This window comes from Camelus dromedarius, chromosome 6 (genome assembly GCF_036321535.1).
Source record: "Camelus dromedarius isolate mCamDro1 chromosome 6, mCamDro1.pat, whole genome shotgun sequence".
In the NCBI taxonomy this organism is placed as follows: Eukaryota; Metazoa; Chordata; class Mammalia; order Artiodactyla; family Camelidae; genus Camelus; species Camelus dromedarius.
Genome location: NC_087441.1, coordinates 22,516,355 through 22,538,371, shown reverse-complemented (window position 1 = coordinate 22,538,371; position 22,017 = coordinate 22,516,355). Strand labels below are relative to the sequence as shown.

Here is a 22,017-nt window from a genome sequence, read left to right as displayed (position 1 = left end):
GAGGCTCTCACAGTTTATTTTATTTTACTTTTTAAAATTTCCAGGTCATTTTAATATTGTCTAAGGTTGAGACCATGTCTTGCACAAAGCAAGACACTCACATGTCCAAGTTTGTGTATATTTAAGAATATTTTTTTTAACACTTTGCCTTTGTGTGTGTGTGTGTGTGTGTGTGTGTGTGTGTGTGTGTGTGTAATCTCATAGAATTACTAGTTTTAAAATTAAAACTTGTCTTATAGGTCATCTCTTCCAATTTATTTTTTATTTTCAGAAATCTCCTGTAAAGAACCTGGCTTACTCAGTCTATGAATGGAGAACCATTTGAAAAAATATCAAGATTTACCAAGCTAAGGGGGAGGGTATAGCTCAGTGGTAGAGTGCATGTCTGGAATGCACGAAGTCCTGGGTTCAATTCCTGGTACCCCCCATTAAACAAACAAACAAACAAACAAACAAACAAACAAACCTAATTATCTCCCTCCGCCAAAAAAAAAAAAAAAGGAAAGATTTACTAAGCTAAAGATGTTTGGAAGACAACTATTTAGAAAGCAAATGCAGAGGTGTCTTTTATTTGTAATAGCTGACCCAGGTGAGCCCACATATCAGTGGAACAGTGAGGCTCTTGTGGACATGCCTGGGCTCTGATGCCATGAAATGTCAAGTCTGGCTCCTGGGATGTTGGGCCTGTCTCAGGGCTTCCTCCCTGAGCCTGTTTCCTTATTTGCAAACATGTTGTGAGTAATGCTTCCAGGCTTGTTTTGAGGACTCAATTGGATAAATATTTATAAAAGTAGATGGTTTATTGTTAAATTTTTTAAACAGTTGTAAAATGGTTAAGAGTCTTTCACTGACCTTAAAAAGGTAAAGAGAAAAAGAACTATTTTTCTTTTGAATGGGCATTTATTTTTTTCTGTCAGTTCTAACTTTTTTAAATATCTGACTCCTAGCATGATCTGGCTTAAATAGGCCGTTTGGTTGAAAAAATGTATCCATTTCTAGAAAGCACCCTTGCTTTCTAGAACTCAGTCGGCTATTTTCTTTGAAGCATGAGATAGAAATATGCTCCATTGTTGTTCAAAAGGAACTTAGCATATTAGTAACCTATGAGAGAACTAATCTATAGTGTGTAAAATATATCCCTTTCAAAATTTGTTTAGAGGAAGAAAAGAATTAATTACTTGAAGTGAACAAATCTTTTTCATGAAGGTATGGTTATATAAATCCAAAGTGAATACAGGACATGGTGATTTATCCATTACAAACGAGGAAGGAGAGCTAGAAATGCAGTAGACTAATGCTGTGTGTGTGTGTGTGTCCGTGTGTGTGTGTGTCCTGATGATCTTTCAATTTGAGCTCGGAGGAAAGCAAATATCAAAGTACATTTCTATCATGCCCAGGAGGAGAGGTACCAGGGCAGCCTGTCAGAGGAAGAAAAACAAGAGAAGATAAGATCTTAGCTAGAGTAATGAGGGCAAGCACTTGCTTTTAACCTCAGAAGCAGGGGAAGTGGTAGAGTTTCAGTGCGTTATTTGCAAACTCTGAAGTTCTGCCTGAGGCTGCAGCAAGGCAAATGTCTCCCAAGACCTCTCTAATTATTAGCAACAATTTCAGCATTCAATTTATTGGACTAAAAATCAGATGAAAAGAAGTGCCATTCCCTAATATTTTTAGGGAAAGAAATTCTTGGAAAAATTATTTCCCCGTTTCCTATTCCGAAACGCTTTAACGTGCTTGATTGCAGGCTGGGTTGTTTATAAAAACTGGAACAACGTAAGAAATTGAGTGATGATAATTGAGTCTAGTTCGAGAAAGTATCACGTTGTACTTGGGGGTGACATACCTTTAAATCTTAACTATATATACTATGTACCTTAAATGTAAAATAGAACAATGAGTTATGCTATTTATTTTGATCCAAAAAGTTGGATATAAAAATATGTGTCTTATTTCACCTTTCTTAATTCTCTACTCTTTGGGCCTAGGATATCTTAAATTATCACTCTATCTACTTAGGGGCTTCTTCACATATCACTCTATCTGCATAGGGGCTATCTTCCAGCATATTCCAGAGAGCAAAACTATGATCGATGGAGAGGAATTACAAGGTTGCAAGATTCACCTCAACATACAAGGGAACTTTCTGGGAATCAAAGATGTCCAATAATGTAGTAGGCTGTCTTAGCTCACTGTCAGAGGAAGACTTCAAGTTAAGGTTAAATAATCAAGCAAGTCTGGAGTCAGTCTAAGGTTAAATGAATATCTGCTTCAGGATGTTATAGAAGGAATTCCAGGGCTCAACAGGAGGTGGGATTGCAAGGTCTCTTCCAAATATAAGATTATATGACTTTGGATGAAATAAATCTGACACAGAATACTTTGGTTTCTGCCACCTTTCTGATTTTCTTCCTTTCTTTCTTCCTTTCTTTCTTTCTTCCTTCCTTCCTTCCTTCCTTCCTTCCTTCCTTCCTTCCTTCCTTCCTTCCTTTCTTTCTTTCTTTCTTTCTTTCTTTCTTTCTTTCTTTCTTTCTTTCTTTCTTTCTTTCTTTCTTATTTTAGATGATAATTCTGTTCATCAAGTGTTTATGAATAAGGCACTAATTCCAAAGTGAGAGAATAAAGAATATGGCCTATCTGAGAGCTGGCATCCCTCATCCTTAAACGACTTTGTGAGTAGTTTTAAAACCTGAAACATCACCCATCTTTATTATCTTGCATTCCTTTTACATATATTCCCGTGGTCTTCTCACAACTTACCTGCCAACATGACCTTCTGTTTCATGTTTTACCGGTTCATTATGTGCAATTATACCCGATCACAGGGTACGTCCATGGAGGGTTGATTTCCATTGCGGACTCAAGTGAAATTACAATCATTCCACCAATAACCTTTGCGACCTGGGCTCTGTATCCACTTCAGACATTGTATTGGCCTAAAAGGGTCTATTACTGGTGCTTTCGATTGAAAATACAGTGCATAGAACATAATTGATTTCTTTTAACCCATTGGAAGCTACTTCAAAATGGATAGCAAAGTTTATTCCCTACTGAAAAAGAGGACGCTGCCAATAAAATAGAGTCTTCCTGCCCAGGGCCCGGTTGTTACACATGTCCGGAGAACAGCTGGCCAGGGTGGGGGTGGGGGTGGGGGATATTAATAGACAGCCATTGTCCTTGCACCTGGCTGGGGATCACAGTCTGAGACATTGACCAGTGCAGCTGCAGAGGTTCTTGTCAGATTTTTCTGAGCCACAGAAATGAGAACAATAATCATTTTAGAAATATATGATATACTGACCTTCAGGAAATGCCTCTGATACTCAGGAAGGATAAATGAAGTATACGGCAAAATAAAATTACTTTGAACAGTCTCCAAACTAGTATTTAGTCTACTTTTCTATTTTCTTAAGCATAAAGGACATTGACTGTAAAGAAAAACAGAATAGAAGTGGTATTTGAGTAAGAGGGAAATGTGGGACTAAACACTGATATTTGAATACGTATAAATCCTGCGTGATTCACCTATTCCAAATAAAGTAAGGATGTGGTCATGAAAAAAGAAAAAGGGTGAAAAAGCTTATTTTGAGAGGAAATAAAATTAAACTTGTACGGAAGACCTATCATACACCCCACATAAAAAGAGGCTACTGAATTCCTTCCACTTCCTTCCACTTCCTTCCTTGCCTTCCTTTTGTTCCATTCACTTCTACTTCCCTTTTCTTTCCCTTTTCCTTCTCTCTCCTTTGCTTTCACAAAGATTTCCTAAACTATTTGCCAAATCTATGCAGCTGAGAAGAAAGTAGCCCTCAGAGAGCTGCTGCTGCACTTGGGGAGTCAGTGTCTTCGTGAATAATTCAAATATAAGTTAGAACAGGTCCACAGGGTAAGTGAATTGCAGAAAAGTGTGGCGGGTACTGAGCGGTGGGGGAGATCGCGGCCTGCTGCAAGTCAGGGGAGGACGCGGGGAAGAGGCCGCGGGAGTAGAAAGGAAGGAGGTCTGCTTGTGAGCGACCGAAGAGGCAGAATCCACAGGCTCTGGGCAGTCGATGGATAAAGTGGGAAGAGAAAGGTGGAGTCAAAGAGGGCTGCTGCCTTTCCATGATTTTTACTGATTGGCCACCGAGTTGGGCAGACAGAGCGGATGGATGCGCCTGTCCTCTCATGGCCGCCCCTGTTCTTGCTCCTCACCAGCTAAGACGTAGGATCAAACACAACTATTGGCTTCCCCAAAGAAAATCCACCCCAAGCCAGTGTTCAGAGGCTGGTATTTTACGCGAGGCTTTGTATGTGATATATGTGTGTATATGGAGATGGGGCGGATGGTTCCAGAGCAAGATGGTCCCTTATATGAGGCAAGTCTCCTCCCACAAATCTCTTTTCTCCCCCAGTTCTCCCCCCCCCCAACTGATGCGCCTCTTGCTCCCCATCTTTCCTCTTCCCTCCGTTCATACCACCTTCAGCTTCCTCTCCTTCTTGGTTTCCTCCCCACCCCCCTTTTCCACTCTCTTCTGCTTGGAAATCTCATGCCTACGCCTCCGCACCCATCCTTTAACTGTCTCCAAGTGTCCGTAGTACGCAGGATGACTTCATTTGTGTTCAGCAAATAAAAGATCCTTAAACCGAAAGATCCACCTCTTTACAGGCTGGCAGATAGATTGGAAATACTGTTTTTATTTCTGTCACACATAAAATGTTGTCAACCTTAGTATCTAAGGCACAGCTGGATGAAGATCTTAAATATCGTTTTGTAAACTCAGCAGCAAATCACAGGTACCGAGGTACAATCACAGAGAGAAAATGGAGAAGTCGCTGCAGTTGGTCCCCAATGCCCTCTGATTGGTTGTGGGCAAGTAGGAGCTCTCAGATTTCTCATCTGTGCCAGTCATTCTCCTTTTGCACATTTGTATCTGCAGAGATTTAACGTTATCCTTCGTTATCTGGTGTTAGTCCCAATCACGCTGTTATGGAAGCCCTACTACTCACGTGCATGGCTCACCTACTGATGAGGAAGCTTGTCATGGTGGAAAGAGTTGGAAGGTAAACTGCTTTGCTTACCTTTCACACCTGTTTGACTCCTGAGGAAAGGTACTATCTTCATAAAACCTACCATAGAAGCATGTTACATTCTGCTTTTCTTTCCCTTCAAGACAAATCTTGTCACCCCTTTTCATTGAATAGATTAGAAATGTATGTAAGACTCTTTGACATCAGATGTGTGGATTGTTTTATATTGACAACTTCCTTTTCTGTTTGCTCTTTCTTTTTCTATTATTAGGTGGAAATATAACTCCTGTTCGTATATTTTTTTTTTTTAAATGCAGTTTAACATGGAATCAGAACTAACCTCCCAAGAGCTCCTCTTGTTCTGTGGATATTGGGTTTCTGAGGGAGCCTACCATAAACTTGATATAATTCTAACCTCTCATCAATTCTTTGGGCACCCACCCCTCAAGCTGGTAGACTATTTTTTCTCAGTTTATTATTCATTATATTTAATATTAAAGGTGAGCCGAGATACATAAACTACAAAGAAAATGAGAATCTTTCAGTGAAAGGTGTGTTTTGATTTTTTAATGTGAGTTTTCCTATGATGAGAATGACTTTTTAAACAATATTCCATCCATAATAAAATTTTGAGTTTTAAGAAGGTCAGGTATTTGCAACAAAATTTGCTTATTTCCTTTGGAAATGGAAGTTCCCAGAATCTCTCCTCATTGATGATGTCTGCTCCAACCTTGAATGATGAAATTGCACAGAATTGTGTCCCCTCTGTTCTCCCATGGTGCTTTATGCATATTTCTACATCTGTATTTACCTTATAATGAAGTTTTCTGCTGGAGCACACCCCTGGAGAATTGCTTTTACTGAGCTGGACTTTGGTGATGAGCCATCTGCTCCCATTGGGATGCTCTGTAAGGAAGAGCCCCACCCTTTCCCTATAAGGATATTATTGAGGATGTTCCTCAGAATGTCAGTAGTATTACATTTGTAGGATCCTTGATGGTTTGTTTGTTTAGCCTTATATCAGCTGTATTTTTCTTGAGCAATTAGTCTGCTTTTATCAGGAAGAACCTGTAGATTGTGTAACTGACCATGTTTCTTCTTTGACGGAGATTGCTGAAATGCTTAGAGCCCAATTCCTGGTGGATCCTGAGCAAATACATGCAGGCCTTCATTGTATTTATTTTGTGTATTAGTCCACCTCTATTGTACCATCCCATTATTGCTTTTTCTTTGCCTTATCTTTCTCATTTTCTTCTGATAAATTTCATTTTCTTATGTTGGCCATTTTTTTCCTCTGTAAGTCCTTTTGAAGAAAGGCATGAGAATAAAAACACATTGCATCTTGCTCTCACCAGGCTATGAGCCCCCTGAGAGTGCACTGGGTTTGTTTCTTTATCACTGCACTTGGACCTGGCCCAGAGCTTCATCATATGCTCAGTAAGTATTTTTGAAAACAAACGAAATGAAGTTGCCATTATAAGATAGAAAAGAATCATCTGGTAATTTGAACGATGCGTTTTCTTTTCCGTTTTCTGTTCTTCCTCATCAGTAGGTAAGACAAAGGGAAAAGACTGTGAATCAAATTGTCACCTATAGACAAGAAGTCAGAAGATACTCCATATGTGAGTCAAAGATAAATAGATGGACTAAATCCAAAGTTCCTTCTTTTTAACCTGTTCATGCTATGATCATGACACTTCTGCAACTTATGAATGAAAGGTGCTTGCTATTCATCTATTACAGAGCTTTGCATAAAATTGGTACCAGAAAAATATATGTTGAATTAAATCTACTTCACTGAATACTAGATTGGGAAGTAGAGTCACCCAGAATGTTGGACAGGAAATGTCCAGCTATTCTTTTATCTCAGACTGAAACTTAAAAATGTCTTGAGAAACCATTGGACCCAGGATTGTTGACTTAATCCAGAATATACAAAAGTCATCTAGCTCACTGGTCAGCATCTTTTAATGACAAAATGTCCAATGTTACCTAGAATGTTCAAATCTGGATTAATAGTAAATTAGTATTGTTCTTTAAAGGAAACAACCCAACATCATAAATATTGGGTTCTTTTTACCCTTATGGGTGTTCCCAGAATAGAATGTGCTACCAGGTTATTTGTGGGTGTTGAAATTCATGGTATCAATCTAAACCGAAAGAGATATTGATGAGATTGCCTTTCTTTAAGATCAAAGATTTTTGTCTATAGGTCCTGTGATTTCTTCCTTCAAAATGTCTGTCATGTCCATCCTTTCCTCTGGGTTCCTCTGTTGACCTCCTAATCCCAAACGCTCATAATCTTGTCCCAAAAATGATACAATAGGTTTTCTGCTGGCTTCCGAGTCACCACTTTTTCTATCATATCAGTCCTGAATGTAACTGTCAGATTATTCTCCCAGAAATACTGTTTTCATCATATGATTTTTTAATCTAGTAATTTGCAATGACTTCTTATACCTACACAAATCGCCTTCAAACTCTTGGGCAGAGAAAACATTGCTTCTCATATTCTTCTCCCTTTCTGGCTTCCAGCTGTGTACACCAGAGTGCGCTCTGTTGCAACCTTAGCATCCTGCGCAGGTCCCCGGCTTTGACTGTCCCTTTAAGGTACCCATATTTGCACACAACAGGAAGTAGGGTGTGGTTTGTTCTTGGATGAGACTAAAGTTGTGTGCCGAAAACAGTTTATCCTTGACCTAGAACTAGCACTACTTTTAGAAAAAAAAATCTTGTTTACAGTTAAAAAGTAGAAAGTTGAATAGTATTTGTGGTTAAACGGACGGCGTTTAAATAGCAACAGTGAATATAAACTTTAAATATTCCTGCGAATACAAATAATAAGAGCTACTATTTATTGAGAGCTTACTACGTGCGAGGCAGTACACAGACATTATCTATCTTAACTCTGAAACAGATACCATCATTATCCCTGTTTCACAAAGAGGTTGCCCAAGGTCACACAGCTAGGAAGCCAAGACCGGAACCCAGGAAGTTTGGCTCCATTCATTGTTTCCTAACCACAAAACTAGAATCACTCTTAATAGAACCTTAATCTAGTGTCCACCCTGAAACTTGAGAAATGGCTGCTCTAGGAAATAACAGAGAATGTTTCGGGCTTATGTGCTAGAAGATACTCCCTCTGTCTGGAAGGAAATAACCTTTTTCTGAACAAAAGCCAGCCTAGGTAGCCCTTTCCCCACCCCTGCTTCCACTTTCACCTGGCTCCTCTGGTTACTCTTTAGAGGCTTCATTTCACAAAGGAAACCCACAGGTTAGTGAGAGCAATGTTTTATTCCAAATCAGACCATTTGCCTCAGGACTATGGATCTGAGAGGGCTGTGGGATTACTTTGGAGTGGAGTCCCTGCTGTGATCCTCTGTGGGAACCTCTTGACTAAACCCAATTTGGCAATTTTACTGTTGTAAAAAATAGTACAAGCAGGAAAGACTGTAGAAGCAATGTCTTGGCATTTAAAGGAAAAGCTTCCAGTAGAAATGTGATCACAGACAGTATCTAGGTAGAGAGCCCTGATTAGGTGGCCAGCAGAACCCAGGAAAACCCATGCCTGGAATTCAGACATAAAAAGACATTGTATGTAGTCTGTTGCCTCAATTGCCTGTTACAGTGTAATCAAGTTCTCCTGGCTCTCAGAGCCAATTGTCACACACACCTCTTTCTAGCCTTGAGTTCAGTGGCTTATGTTTGTAGCCTAAACTAGGCCATGGCTGGAGATTTATACCTTGGGCAAGTGCAAATGCTACACATCAGGGCTCCTTCCCTCCCCCTAATCAGTGGTTCAACAAGAGCACAGCATTGAAACTACCCCAACAGTTGCTTAAAACAATTCTGTGGATTGGCTGGGTGCATCTGGGCAATGTGCTCTGTATGGTGAAACTATGGTGACTCACATGGCTGCATTCATCTGAGCAGGATTTCTCAACCTTGGAGCTGGATAATTCCTTGTTGTGGGGACTGTCCTGTGCATTCCAGGACTTCAGCAGCATCCTTGGCCTCTGCCTGCTAGATGCTGGAAGTGGCATCCAAATATGCCCCCGGGGGGAAAAACTGCTCAGGCTGAGAACCATTGAGCTAGGAGCCTGGCTGAGGCTGGAACATCAAAGATGGCTTCTTATCTTCCAGCTTTCCAGGATCCTTTGTTAAAGAAAAATGTATCCATGAAACTTGTTAAAGATGGTAAGACAGACTTTATTCAGGGAGACCACTACAGTGGGGTTTGTAATAGGGGAGAGAGATTGGGCTTAACTCTGAATACAACAAGAAAAATATAGGAATTTATAGCCAAGGAGCAGGGTGGGGGTCAGCGAATGGAAAATTACTGAAAGGAAACATCAGGAGTAGGGAGATTCTGGCTAAACCAACTTGATAGGATTCTTGCTGAAGGCAGGCCAGGGTGATAAGCTACCAAGAGGGGGATATTTTTGATAAACTGATCCAGCAGGATTCTTACTAAAACTGGACTAAGCAGACCAAGGGCAGAGCCCAAGGCTAAGGCCTAATGGACCAGAGGACTCTCAGGGATCTGATTCAAGTTTGGTCAAGGAAAGAGTCTTTGTCACCTTCTCCATATGGGCTCTCACCATTCCACAGTCTAGCTCAAGCTCCTTCACAGCATGGTGTCTGGCTTTAAGAGAGTGAGAGCAAAGCTAAGATGGAAACTGGAGCAGCATCACTTTTGCTACATTTTTAGTTGGTCAAGGCAAGTCACAAGCCAGGTCAGATTCAAGGGGAGGGGAAATAGATGTTACCTCTTTTTTTTAATTTTAATTTTTTATTGAAGTGTAGTTAACTTATGATGTTAGTTTCAGGTGTACAGCAAAGCGATTCAACTACACACACACACACATTTTGAGATTCTTTTTCATTATAACCTAGTACAAGAAATTGAACGTAGTTTCCTGTGCTATAGAGTAGGTCCTTGTTGTTTATCTATTTTATATATAGTAGTATATATCTGTTAATTCCAAACTCCTAATTTATCCTTCCCCCCAACTTTCCCCTTTGGTAACTAAGCATAGTTTGTTGTCTATGTCTGTGTAGACTCCACCTCTTGAAGAGAGGAGCAGCAAACTTGTGGCCATCTTTAATCCATGCAGTACCATATTGACATTCAAGTACTCAGAATGAATATTCTGCAGAAGGAAAGGAAATCTTGAGAGGGAATTCTATTCAAGATCAATAAAAATTAACTCCAGAAACATACATAACAGCCCTTGCAACTGAACTAAAGGTGAAACTGATTATTCATGTGATGGCAAAGAAAAGAACTATTAGTATATACAGAGGGTACAGGCAATATGTTTTCAGATTCTGTAGTATTTATTATATGGAAGGTTCTGAACAAAATTTGGATGTTGCTTTTGGTTATAATATTGGCAAATATGTCTTCCCATTGAAAAAAGTAGTCCATAATAGGTTGTTGACTCTAATTTTTTTGTTCTTCAGTGGAACATAATAGCATAAATGACATTTCTGAAAATGGAAGCAGTATGGTGGATGTTCAACTGTTTTACGTTACTTAGAATTAGTACTTAATGCATTTGTATCATTATAACAGCTGGAGTTTATAGAGTTTTAAAGAAATTTCCTAACATGTTTCCTAAAGAACTGGTTGGTTACAAGAGGAACTCAGTGTCTACCTTTTCACTTGAATTTTCACCTTTGCATCAACTCACTTGAATGCTGTTGCTGGAAGTAGTTATTTTTGCTCTAAGGCACTATTTCCCAAAAAAGTATTTAGCAGAACTCTAGTTTCACAGGATGTTAATTGGTACTATATGTAAAGGAATTCGTAGGCTGTATAAACTTGGGAAATTCTAAGTTAAGAGTAAGCAGGTTTCTTTACTGCTGGACTTCTTAGGGTCTTTACTAGTGTATGTTATGACTCATAAAATATAGAGTGTTTCCTAGACTTATTTAACCGTAGGAATAGAGGCACATCTTACATAACTAGTGTTCCCCAGGATATCCTTGGTAGAAATTGTTCTAGGTGGAAACAGAGAAGGGAGAGGAATCTTGAGAAATAATTCTATTTAAGATCAATCAAAATTAACTCCAGAGACAGGCATAGCAGTAGCCTTAGCACTTAAAAAAATAGGGTCCTTGAAACAGGCACTTGGATCCAATAATGTACAATATTGAGTGTTTGTTCTAAACACCAATAGTATTTTGAATACAGATGACTGAAACAGTTTAAAAAAATATCATTTTGCAAAAGTTATTTTAAATTCCTGAAATTTAGTTATCAAAGATTGGTTGAATAGTAATTTTAAAAGAAACAACCATAAGTTCATACCTTTTCTCACTTTTTTGTCTTACTGATAAATAAAAATTGTTCATGTTTAAGGTGTACAGAGACCAAAGTTTGGATATATGTGCACATTATGAAATGATTAACACAATCCACCCTTCCTGCCTTATAAACTAAACTTGAAGGCCTCCTGAATTACACTTTGGATTGCAAGAATATGTTTAACATACTTGTGGGCAACTTCTAAGATGGTTTTCAGTGATCCCCATCCCCTGGTATTCCAGTCCTTGCATAATCCTCTCTCCTTGAGTGTGGGCTGAACCTAGTGTCTTGCTTCTGAGCAACATAGTACAGCAAAAATGATGGATGTTACTTCTGAGATTAGGTTGCAAAAGACTGGCTTCCATCTTGCTTACCCTCTCCTGCTCTCTCACTTGCTCACTCGGTTGAAGCCAGCCATCCCAAGTGAAGGCTTACATGACAAGGAATTGCAGAGGCCTCAGGCCAGCAGCCCTGAGGAGCTGAATCCTGCCAACAACCTCAGGAGTGAGTTTGGAAACAGACCCTCCCCCAGCAGAGTTTTGACTGGCCAGGACTGCATCCCTGCTCACACCTGGACTGCAGCCTTATGGGAGACCCTGAGCCTGATGACCCAGCCAAGCCTGTGCCTATATTCCTGACCTAGAAACTGGGAGATAATACTTGTTTGTTGTTCTGAGCTGCTAAATTGTGGAGTAATTTGGTGGGCAGCAATAGATAACTCGTGCAGTATTGAAAGAGGTATTTAGAGAAGATCAACACTGTATATTATCTAAGTCAAACCTTGCAGACAGCCGAAGGAAAGACTAAAGCAGTGTGTGGTGAAATCCTGCTTTAGAGCAGCAGCACCGAAAAATACTGACGTAACTGGGAAGACACATAGAGGATCCTGAAGACGAAATATAGGTGATAAAAATCTTTGAATTTTCAGTGCTACTTCCAGGGGAGAAATACAAGGTGTAGAAATTGAGCATTGCATGGTCACTGCGATTGCTGAAGAAGATATTGCTATTATATGACTCCTTGTTATACAAAGCTAGCCTCAAATAGAGCCACCCCTTTGGTTTAAACATGCTAGCTGCAGGGGAAGGATGTTATGTCTACCAAGAACATAATAATGTGGTTTTAGAAGGCTCTTTTTTTTCCCCCTCCCCTTGAGGTCTGGTTTGGACTATTCCTTTTAGGTGTTCTTGTATACGTTTTTATTCCACGAGTGTGTACTGAACACTTACCATATGCTAGGTACTGTTTCAGGTAATGAGGATTCAACAGAGAAATCCTCACCCTCTTGAAATCTACGTTCTAGTGAGAAAAGACAGTAAACAAAGTAAATAAATGTTAAAATATAATATATAGTACTAAAAATTTAAAAATAATGTAGTTTAGTAATTCAGTACTGTTGGGGAAAAGGAAAGCAAGGAAGGAGAGAGGGAGGGTGAGTTCTAGCTTTCTTGCCAGTCACCAAGGTCTGGACTATAACCAGCCGTGCGTCCACTGCTGTGCTGGGCCCATCGTGATCTGATTGTTTTCCATCTCTACCCAATAAACACCAGAGTCCACCGCTTTCCCTCTCCCCTTTGTATGCTCCACACTTGTCCTTGCTTTCCTGCCTTTTTAAAAGGCTGATCTTCAAGGCTTTCCCATGGAGCCTTCTTTGACAATTCTAGCCTCTGCTAACCCCTCTATCTCCTGAGGGGACCACTCCCCCTCCAAAACAAAAGGTAACAAAACAAAACAAAATACAACCTACGTATCTTTTTTGTTTCCTTTACATTCAGATTAGTAGTTGATTGATTTTTTTTTTGTTTCATATGTGTTGGTTCTTGTGTCACTTCACCCCCCACCCCCACCCCCCATTAGAATTTCAGGTCTTTGAGTCTGGTTTGCTTTGCATGTGTATGGAAACTCTTGATGGTAGGTTCATTGAAAAAATTAGAAAGATGAAAGATATGGTGTCTGTCTTCGGAGAATGTAAAATATACTTGGAGAGAGAAAATGCTCTCCCTGTGGTAAGAAGATCATGGAAAGACAGCCTATATAAAATTAAATATTTCATGATATGGTAAAGCAAGTGGCTTTCAGAGGGGTTTTGTGTGTGCGTGCGTGTGTGTGTGTGTGTTTTGTTTTGGTTTGGTTTGCACTCACAATGAGAAATAGACTTTACATCATGACTCAGCATAACAAAAATATATATATATATATATATGCACACCCATATATACATACATATATTTTACAAAATTATACTTAATTTCTATATGCAGTGCATTCTGATATTTTCTATTCTGTCCCAGTTTTCAAAAAATCCTGATAGAAACCCTCTGAATTAATTTCATAATCTGTCAAGAGAATATGACCCACAGTTTGCAAAACATTGGTGGAGCCAGGTGGTGAGCCCATGAAGGTGGAAAGTAAAAGAGAGAATATGGGGTGGTGTGAGTCCAGGGAAGTCTGTCTTGGAAAAGATTAGACCTGATCTGTTTCTTAAAAGGAGCATCCTGTTTAGGTTATTGGCATCCAGGACAGTGTTGATGCTGAGTTGGGACAATAGTACGAGCAAAGAAGGCACAGAAGTAAAGTAAGCAGCAAGTTCAGGGGTTGCTGAGAACAATACTCTGATCTTTCATACGACTGCCTTTGTAAATTATGGAAGTAATATAAAAGTCAAATTAAAGGCCTGTAAAGAGATTTTGAGGGTATGTATTTGAAAAAAATACTAATATTGATAGCTGGGAATGGTCTAATGGGAGAGCAGATCTGTGGTACTTAATAATCCATATTATTATTTGCATTAGTATTCCATTTTTGTCAAAGTTCTTTGTAATCACAGTTATCATTACTCCACAAAGTAAACCTGTGGGCAGAGGAGAAGCTATTTCCAGAGGAAGAAACTGGTGCAGAAAGATAATATTCATTGTTCAAAGGCAATTTACTTGAGGTGACTTTAGCAGATCAGGCTAACTCTGGCTCAAATAAATTAGTTCACCCTAAGAATTCAGAAGACAGGCACAAATTTCAACAAAAAACCAAACAGAACACTGAAACAATGACCACTTATTCTGGTTTAGCCCTTAAGATTAGCTTGTCCCCTTTCTCAAGGGTATAAATTGTTGACTTTTGATGACCTTGATTTGTTGCTGTGTTTTATTTAATTTTGCAAAGACTTGGCTGATGGGGTGGGTGATGAAGTTTCAGGGAAAGGAACCTTGGGTAGAGGTACAATTTTTTGAAGTTTATTTTGGAATACATGAGTTGGCAGGAAAATTAAAGAAAGAGAAGCCAAGTGTGGATACACAGTGACTGCCTCGGTGGCCTCAAGCTCTTCATGTTTCTTCTGGAAGTATCTGAGGGGAGGGCTCTTTGTCACCTCTGCCATCTTTTGCTCTTTAGGCTGGTTATCTCTTTCTCTCTTTTTTCTTTCTTTCTTTCTTCCTTCTTTCCCCCTCCCCCTTTCTCTCTCTTTCAGAAATGGTGGGAAAAAGGAAAAAGAGAAAAGGCCTAGAAAAGCAGGATTCCTGTGAAATTTCACATATCGTATGGAAGTAGAAAATGGAATCCTTTAACCTTACCTAAATTTTTGTTTTCAACATCTTGATTTTAGTACATTTTTTTTTTCAGTAGCAATACTTTCAGAACCATTGCTTGTGTGTCAAATTTGACTAAGGCTAAAAATAGACTAGCAAGGTTGCGCATGGAAGAAGTGGCCCAGCTTCTCCTTCCTCCTTTTCATTTTGTTTCAGTTTGAATGAGAAGGAGGCGGCTCACACAATGAGCAAGAACAGCAACTGGCTGGGTGTCTGTGCTTTGAGCCAATTATGATATTTTCGTGGGAAAGTTTCCAATTCTGAAGTCTCAGTTATGTAGAGGTGGGAGGCAGCTGGTGTGAATGTCTGTCTGCAGGGTACAGGCACGATTACTCTGATCCAATATGGCATGACAGCAATGCGCTTATTTCAGAAGATAATTATCTCAATTTTCCTGTACTTTAATCTAAAGCATCTTCATCCTCACCACTTAAAAAAAAAAAAAACCACCAAAATATTTAAAGAAAAAAAATAAGGCCAAAGTCAAAGTCACCAAAAGTCACCTTCAGCCACCTCTAGTGAGGGATATCAGTAATGAAATTAATCTAAGTCCAGTGGCCCACATAAACTCACTATCTTCCTCCACAGCTCCACCGCCGTCCCCCTGAAGGCTCCATTAACTACCATTATCATTTCCTCCAGTTTTCAGAATTTCTTGACCTAACTTTCCTTCATCCCTCATGTACAAGTGGTCACCAAATCCTGCTGCATCTACCTTCAAAGCATTTGTCCATTTATTTATGTATGTATTTTTTGTGCATTTATTAAATACCTACTGTATACCATGGGCTGTGTTAGGCACCAAGGATACAATGACAACTAAGACAGACAGTTTCTGCCATCACAGAGCTTATAGTCTAGTAGGGGCTCAGAGAAGAGACAAGTAAACAGGCAATTTCAATACTGCGTGGCTAAGCTCTTGTGGTGGGCAGGGAACAGGGAGCACATGGAGATGAATCTAGCTTTGGCTTGTCAAAGACTTCCTGGAGAATTGATGATTTAGCTGAAACTTTAAAGTTCAGAAAAATGTAGCCAGAAGAGTGCTTTAGGCATCCTCCATTGAATGAAATATTATTGAAGACTAATTGTGGGTCAGGCTTTATGCTAGACTCTGCACAGTTAGTTAGAAAGACAGATGATCCTGGCATTCCCAAGTGCTTAGGGGAGTTGGGCTAGGGGAGAAATAGGAAAATATAGGCACAAAATATCTAGTATAACTATGAATACGACACTCTGAAGTGTCACTTTCCACTAATAAAAATTAAGGAATTAAAAGGTTCATCACTTTTCTACTGAAAAGTCCAACTAGCCATTGCTTCTGGGTATCTGGCGCTCTTCCCTGCAGCTCCAGGCTTCGCTATGGACTCTGCTACAAATGCCCAGACTCCTCAATCAGAATCTCCCCATTAGATGAGCACAGGGAGGGTACGTCCCTGTCTATCCCTTTATGCTTCAGAACACAGCCAAGAAGCCTTTCTGGTGAGCTGGATTAATTAAAGACCACACTGCATAGGAGAGGAGAATTGCAAATTGCTAACATAGTTTTCCCTCCATAGTTCACGGGAAAAAATGTATACGTTCAACAAATACATGCTAGCTGGTCCCTGAGGTGCCTAAGACAGATAAAGTCTCCTTCCTATGGCGCTTTCATATGAGAAGGAGATAGACAGGACATAGGTAAACGTATACATTGACAGCATAATTAGAGATGGATGAGGAAAATAAACAGGGCTGATAGGTATCTTCTGATAGCTCTTCTGGGGAGGTGTTTTAGGTATATCACACTGAAGGAAGTGATCTCTTTGAGCTGGGACCAGAGGGAGGGAAGGAGCTAGTGTTCCAAGAGGCAGAAAAAAATTGCAGAAAAAGAGGCCATGTGAAACCCTTCCCAGGGTCCCCTGCCCCTCAAGTCATTGTCTTATCACAGGTGTCACTTTCTCTTCCTTTTTTAAAATAGGTTATTACAAGATATTGAATAGAGTCCCCAGTACTATACAGTAGGACCTTGTTTTTCTGTTTTATATATAGTAGTCTGTGTCTGTTAATCCTAAACTCCTAATTTATCCCTCCCTCCCTTCCCATTTGGTAACCAAAATTTTTTTTTCTATGTCTGTGAGTCTGTTTCTGTTTTGTAAATAAATTCATTTGTCTCATTTTTTTAGATTCCACATATGAGTGATACCATATGATATTTGTCTTTCTTTGACTTAGTATGATAATCTCTAGGCCCATCTATGTTGCTGCAAATGGTATTTTCATTTTTTTTATGGCTGAGTAATATTCACACACACACACACACACACACCCCACATCTTCTTTATCCAATCATCTGTTGATGGACATTTAGCTTGCTTCTATGTCTTGGCTATTGTAAATAGTGCTGCTGTGAACACTGGGATGCATGTATCTTTTTGAATCAGTTTTCCTCTTTCCCGGATATATACCCAGGAGTGGGATTTCTGGATCATATGGTAACTCTACTTTAAGTTTTTTAAAGAACCTCCATACCCACAGGTGTCACCTTCTAATCTCCACCTGCTCACAACAGTGGCCACCTGTCTTGCAGGACAATTCAATCTTATCCACCAGGATTGGCTCCCCCCAACCCCCGCCTCCCCTCCAGGCAGGGCCTGCTTCTTGGTCACAGGTAACGTTTAGTTACATCCCTGGAATGTGGATCCTGTTGGAATGAGCAGTTTTGCCACTCGACAGGGACGGCCTTCCATTCAGGGACTCTGCTGTTCTTTCTCATCTAGAAACTCGACCCTATTTCTTTAATTACTGAATCTATGTTCCTGAATGGCAAAACCTTTCAAAGGATGATTAATCCGAAATCCTTTGTTTTCCATTCCTGTTCTGGTCACCTGCCTATTTTTCCCGTACCGTACTGTTCTAAGGCTTAATTACATGGAGGTCAGGAGGCCACCCAGTAACTTCGGACGCCACAGGATTGGCGTTCTGGGCCATTTCAGGATGGGCGGTCCGCAGACCCCGGGTGCCACAGAGGTCCTGGATGACGTCACTCGAAGGCGCCCGCTCAGCACGGGGCGTGACGTCATGCGGGCGGGCCCAGCCACCGTGAGGTCACCTGGTGGGCGCGGCCAGGCCGAATCCCCAGTGTCGTCACGGGCGGGGGCGGGGCCAGAGCGTGTCAGCGAAGCCGAATCAAAACAAGCCGGAGACCCGCCTTTTCCCTCCGGCTCGGGAGCGTCTCGCTCGTGCCCCGAGCCCGCGGCGCCCGCGCGGCTGCGAGCCTCGGGTGGCCGCGCGCCGGCTCCAGGAAGCCGGGCAGGGCGCGGCGGCCGGGATGGCGCGGCGCTGGCCGCGCGGCTAGACGGGCGCCGGAGGAGCCGCCGGCTCGCGCCCTCCGTTCTCTGCCTCCCCGAGCCGGCGCCGCGCCGCGGGGAGCCGCCTTCGCCTACGCGGGGCACCTGGACGCTCGCGAGATGCCCAACCCCAAAAACAGTAAAGGCGGCCGCAAAAACAAGCGCGCCAACAGCAGCGGGGACGAGCAGGAAAATGGAGCCGGAGCCCTGGCAGCGGCGGGCGCGGCGGGCGCGGCGGCCGGGGGGGCCCTGGCGGCGGCGGTCGGCTGCGGAGCGGCGGCGGCTGGAGCACCGAGCACCGGGGGCGCGGCAGGCGCGGGAGGCGCGGGGCCCGGCGCTGCCAACGCCGCGGCCGCCGCGGGGGCTGCAGCCGCGGGCGACGCCAAGAACGGTAAGACGGGGCCGGCGGGGCGAGCGCCAACTTCCTCCCCGACGGGGACGGCGCGGTGGCGGGGCCCTGGGTGGCGCGGGCGATGCGTGGACAATGCGAGAGTCAGGAAGTGCTCACCCCGCCCCTCCGCCCCGCCGCGGCTGCCCCTTCCTGGTCCCCACGTCCGGCGGCGGCGGCGGCGATCGATCGGCGGCCCAGGCTCGGTGTTCGCAAGGCTCAACGGTCGCACGCCCCGGGCAGCCTGCGCCCCAGACTCCGAGGGGCGCCCGGGTGCCCGGCTGCGGCAGCGCTCCCCTCGGGCCCTGGCCGTCGTGCCCGCGCAGGGAAAGCCGAGTGTGTGCCTCTGGCTGGAGGGAGGAAGGAAGGGAAGAAGGAAGGAAAGAGCTGCCCAAGTTGAGAAGAATGATCCGATTGAAAACTTAGGCACCAGTTCATGCTTCCTTGTGTTCCCCTTACCCACCCGCCTTCCCCCCCTCCCGAGTGAAGAAGAGCCTCAAATCCCAGCAAATCGAGGCTTGTTGTGTGGATTACCACAGGTGAAGAGGCCCCGAGACGTTTTTCTATCGTAGGGTGTGTGGGTGTGTGTGTGTGGGTGTGTGTCGCGGGGAGGCGGGTGCTCTTTAATTCTCTTGCTCGCTTGAGGAAGGAAGAGAATCTGAACTTGACTTCCGTTCTCAGCCTGGAGTTTAAAAAAAAAATCATCCTCTATTTAATTCTGCTTCACATTTTTAGAGGGAAGCCCAATAATCTTAGATGGTGCCTGAATGCACCTTTTGAGGGGATACTTAGGGAATGCTGGAGATGTGACAGGATTGCCGTTGTCATTGCAGAGGCATGGTTTCAGTTATAGGGTGCTGGGCAAACACTCTTTTGTACTTGGACAGTTCTTCGAATTCCTCTGGTCAAGCAGTTTTTCTGGGCAGGGAATATAGGTATATGTTAATGAAGGGCGATTAGGTTCTTTATATGTGGCTTTTAACTTGAAGTTTTCAGCTTTTGAAGCCATTCTTTATGTAGATCTTTCACTTTTAAAACAGGTTGCCTCCATTTAGAAGAACCCCACAGTGCTCTGAACATAGGAGATTGAAGGGTAGCCTATTAGAAAAAGCACCTTAGACCCCATTAGCTGTGTCTCTGCAATTTTGAAATAGGAAGGCTTTTTTAAAAAAAAATTTCTTCCAGGAACAGACTTACCCTGTTTGTAAATTCTTGAAAATACAACTTTTGGCCAGACTGCCTTCTCCATGTTCTGTTTTCCTCGCACTAAACTTCATTTTGGTATTGATTTGGCAAAGGAGAAAGAAGACAGACTCCTGGCTCAGCCATCCAGAAACTTTGTCATCTTGGGAAGGATAGCTTTTCTGAGCCTCAGTTCCCTCACCTGTAAAATTGGAAAAAAGAATTATACTGATTGTATTGGCACTCTCATAGGGTTGTCCTGAGTCTCAGAGTGTCCCTTCCCTAACCCGTCCCCAGTCCTTGATAAAAATGTAACAAGCTTGTAAACTTTCTCAAGGAAAGTAAGTCATCAGTGAATGCTAGCTATCATTCACTCATTCAAAAGATATTAGGTGTTTGCAGTGTTACAAGTACTGTGTTAAGTATTAAAGAATAAGGTGGCAATCAAGAGAGAGGACGTCCTGGTTCTCATGGAGCGTGCATCCCCGGTGGTGGTTTTGGCTTACCCTACTATTTTTGGTCTATGTGGACGCTTCAGGTAGCCTTTTCTTCTTTCTCCAAAAGATTGGACCACTTTAAGGTGGTGTGAGGAAATGTTTTTCTTAGGCTGGTCGTATTTCCTGGTTTGTAAACATTAAACTATAATTATGGTGTCACCTATTACTGCTCTCCTCTGAAGTGGCAAACTCAGGTATGTTTAACAGTTCTGTATATATCTGTGAAGCTATGTATTTCTGATTTGGAGCTTGTTTTATTAAATGAATGGTGGTGGAAGGGAGAGGAAGAAATAAGCCAAACATTGCCATAATCACAGTTAGAGAAGGTACAAACTTAACATATTAGAGCAGTGAGCTGAATTTTATGATGCCAGATTCTTGGTTCTGACATGGTGTGACGTCTCAGTGAATGATTCACTTTAACTTGAAGACTCTCTCACTTGCAGTTGACGATAACATGAACATGGGTGCTGAGGCCTCCTGTGTGTGAAATTGGATAAATGAGGAAATAAATGCTTTTTTTTTTTTTTTTTTTTTGCTGTTTAAAGCTGTGCTTTATAATGTAGGGTTGGGAGAGGTGGCATTGGTAAATTATTTTTTCCTGTTTTTTGGTGGGGAGGAAGGTAATTGGACTTATTTATTTATTTGTTTTTTTTTAATGTAGGTGCTGGGGATTGAACCCAGGCATACTTTACCACTGAGCTATACCCTCCACGTATTGGTGACTTTTTGAAGGAAGGGGCAATGGATATGTGCAAACTCTCAGACTCAACTGATAAGGCCCAATTATTTTTAAATTTACAAATGACATTTACTTAACTAGTATAGCATTCCAAAGTATATTTCAGTTTCTTATTTAGCTGTTACATTAGATTCTTAATGATGAAATTAAGAATCATAAAGTTATTCCAAAGATACAATAAATCTACATTCTATTAAACTTTTAAATGGTTTGTTTTCACTATTCAAGTCAGTTGTGATCTGCATTTCTGAGCATGCAAACTTAATGACTTTACCTAAGTTAATAGTATTTGTTTGTAGTCATTCGGAGTTTATAGAATGATTTTACGTCTTGTGGTTCTTGGGCAGCATGGACTCCAGGACAGGGTAATATTAGTTCCTAGTTGTTCACTATTAGTCAGTAGTTATAAATAACTACTGATTCTATAAAAAAAGATTGCTAGTTAGGGAAAGCTTGGGGAAGCCATGGCATGGTAGTAGTTGAAGAAGTTGAACTGGTTGCAGTTGTGCGTCTTGGGTAAGTTGAATGTTATTTGTAAGGGCTTTGTACCCCCAATAAGAAATGTATTAATGCATTTTAAGATACCGGTTTATGAAGCTTTTTGCGGGGATTGGAGTAAAAGATGAAGTGCCGTCCTCTTCCTACGTAGTAAACATCTGTCTGCACATATTGCAACATTTTGATTGTAGATGAACGAGATCTGCCTGTCATTATTTTTAGGATCTAGTAATCGTGCAGTGGATTATAACTGTGTAGTTTATTCTGGAATCTTGGTTCCATTAGGTCACCACTTTTTTGCTTGAGTCCTAAAAATATATGACCCTTTGGTCATGGTATCTACTTTTTAATGGGCCTGGATCCCAAGTCCTTTTATAAATTCCTGATTTATGGATGACCATGGTTGATCACTCCACTCATTCCTGACTGCCACCAGGACCCTGGGGTACTGAATTTACCTTCCTTCATTCAACAGTTCTTTGTAGCAGG

The 22,017-nt window shown here is 41.6% G+C and overlaps 1 protein-coding gene across 3 annotated transcripts in view; it reads left to right on the top strand.

Moving 5' to 3' along the window:
* The first annotated feature begins 18,180 nt into the window (after positions 1 to 18,180).
* The window catches only part of HECA (hdc homolog, cell cycle regulator), a 38,239-nt gene continuing 34,402 nt past the window's right edge, over positions 18,181 to 22,017 (top strand). The window contains exon 1 of one of the 3 annotated variants that reach the window (XM_064486655.1): positions 18,181 to 18,612. In XM_064486655.1, the coding sequence (XP_064342725.1) occupies positions 18,342 to 18,612 (271 nt within the window). In that variant the 5' untranslated portion in view covers positions 18,181 to 18,341. The remainder of the gene's footprint in view (positions 18,613 to 22,017) is intronic. The other 2 variants (XR_010381230.1, XM_031455884.2) reach the window with 2 other exon arrangements.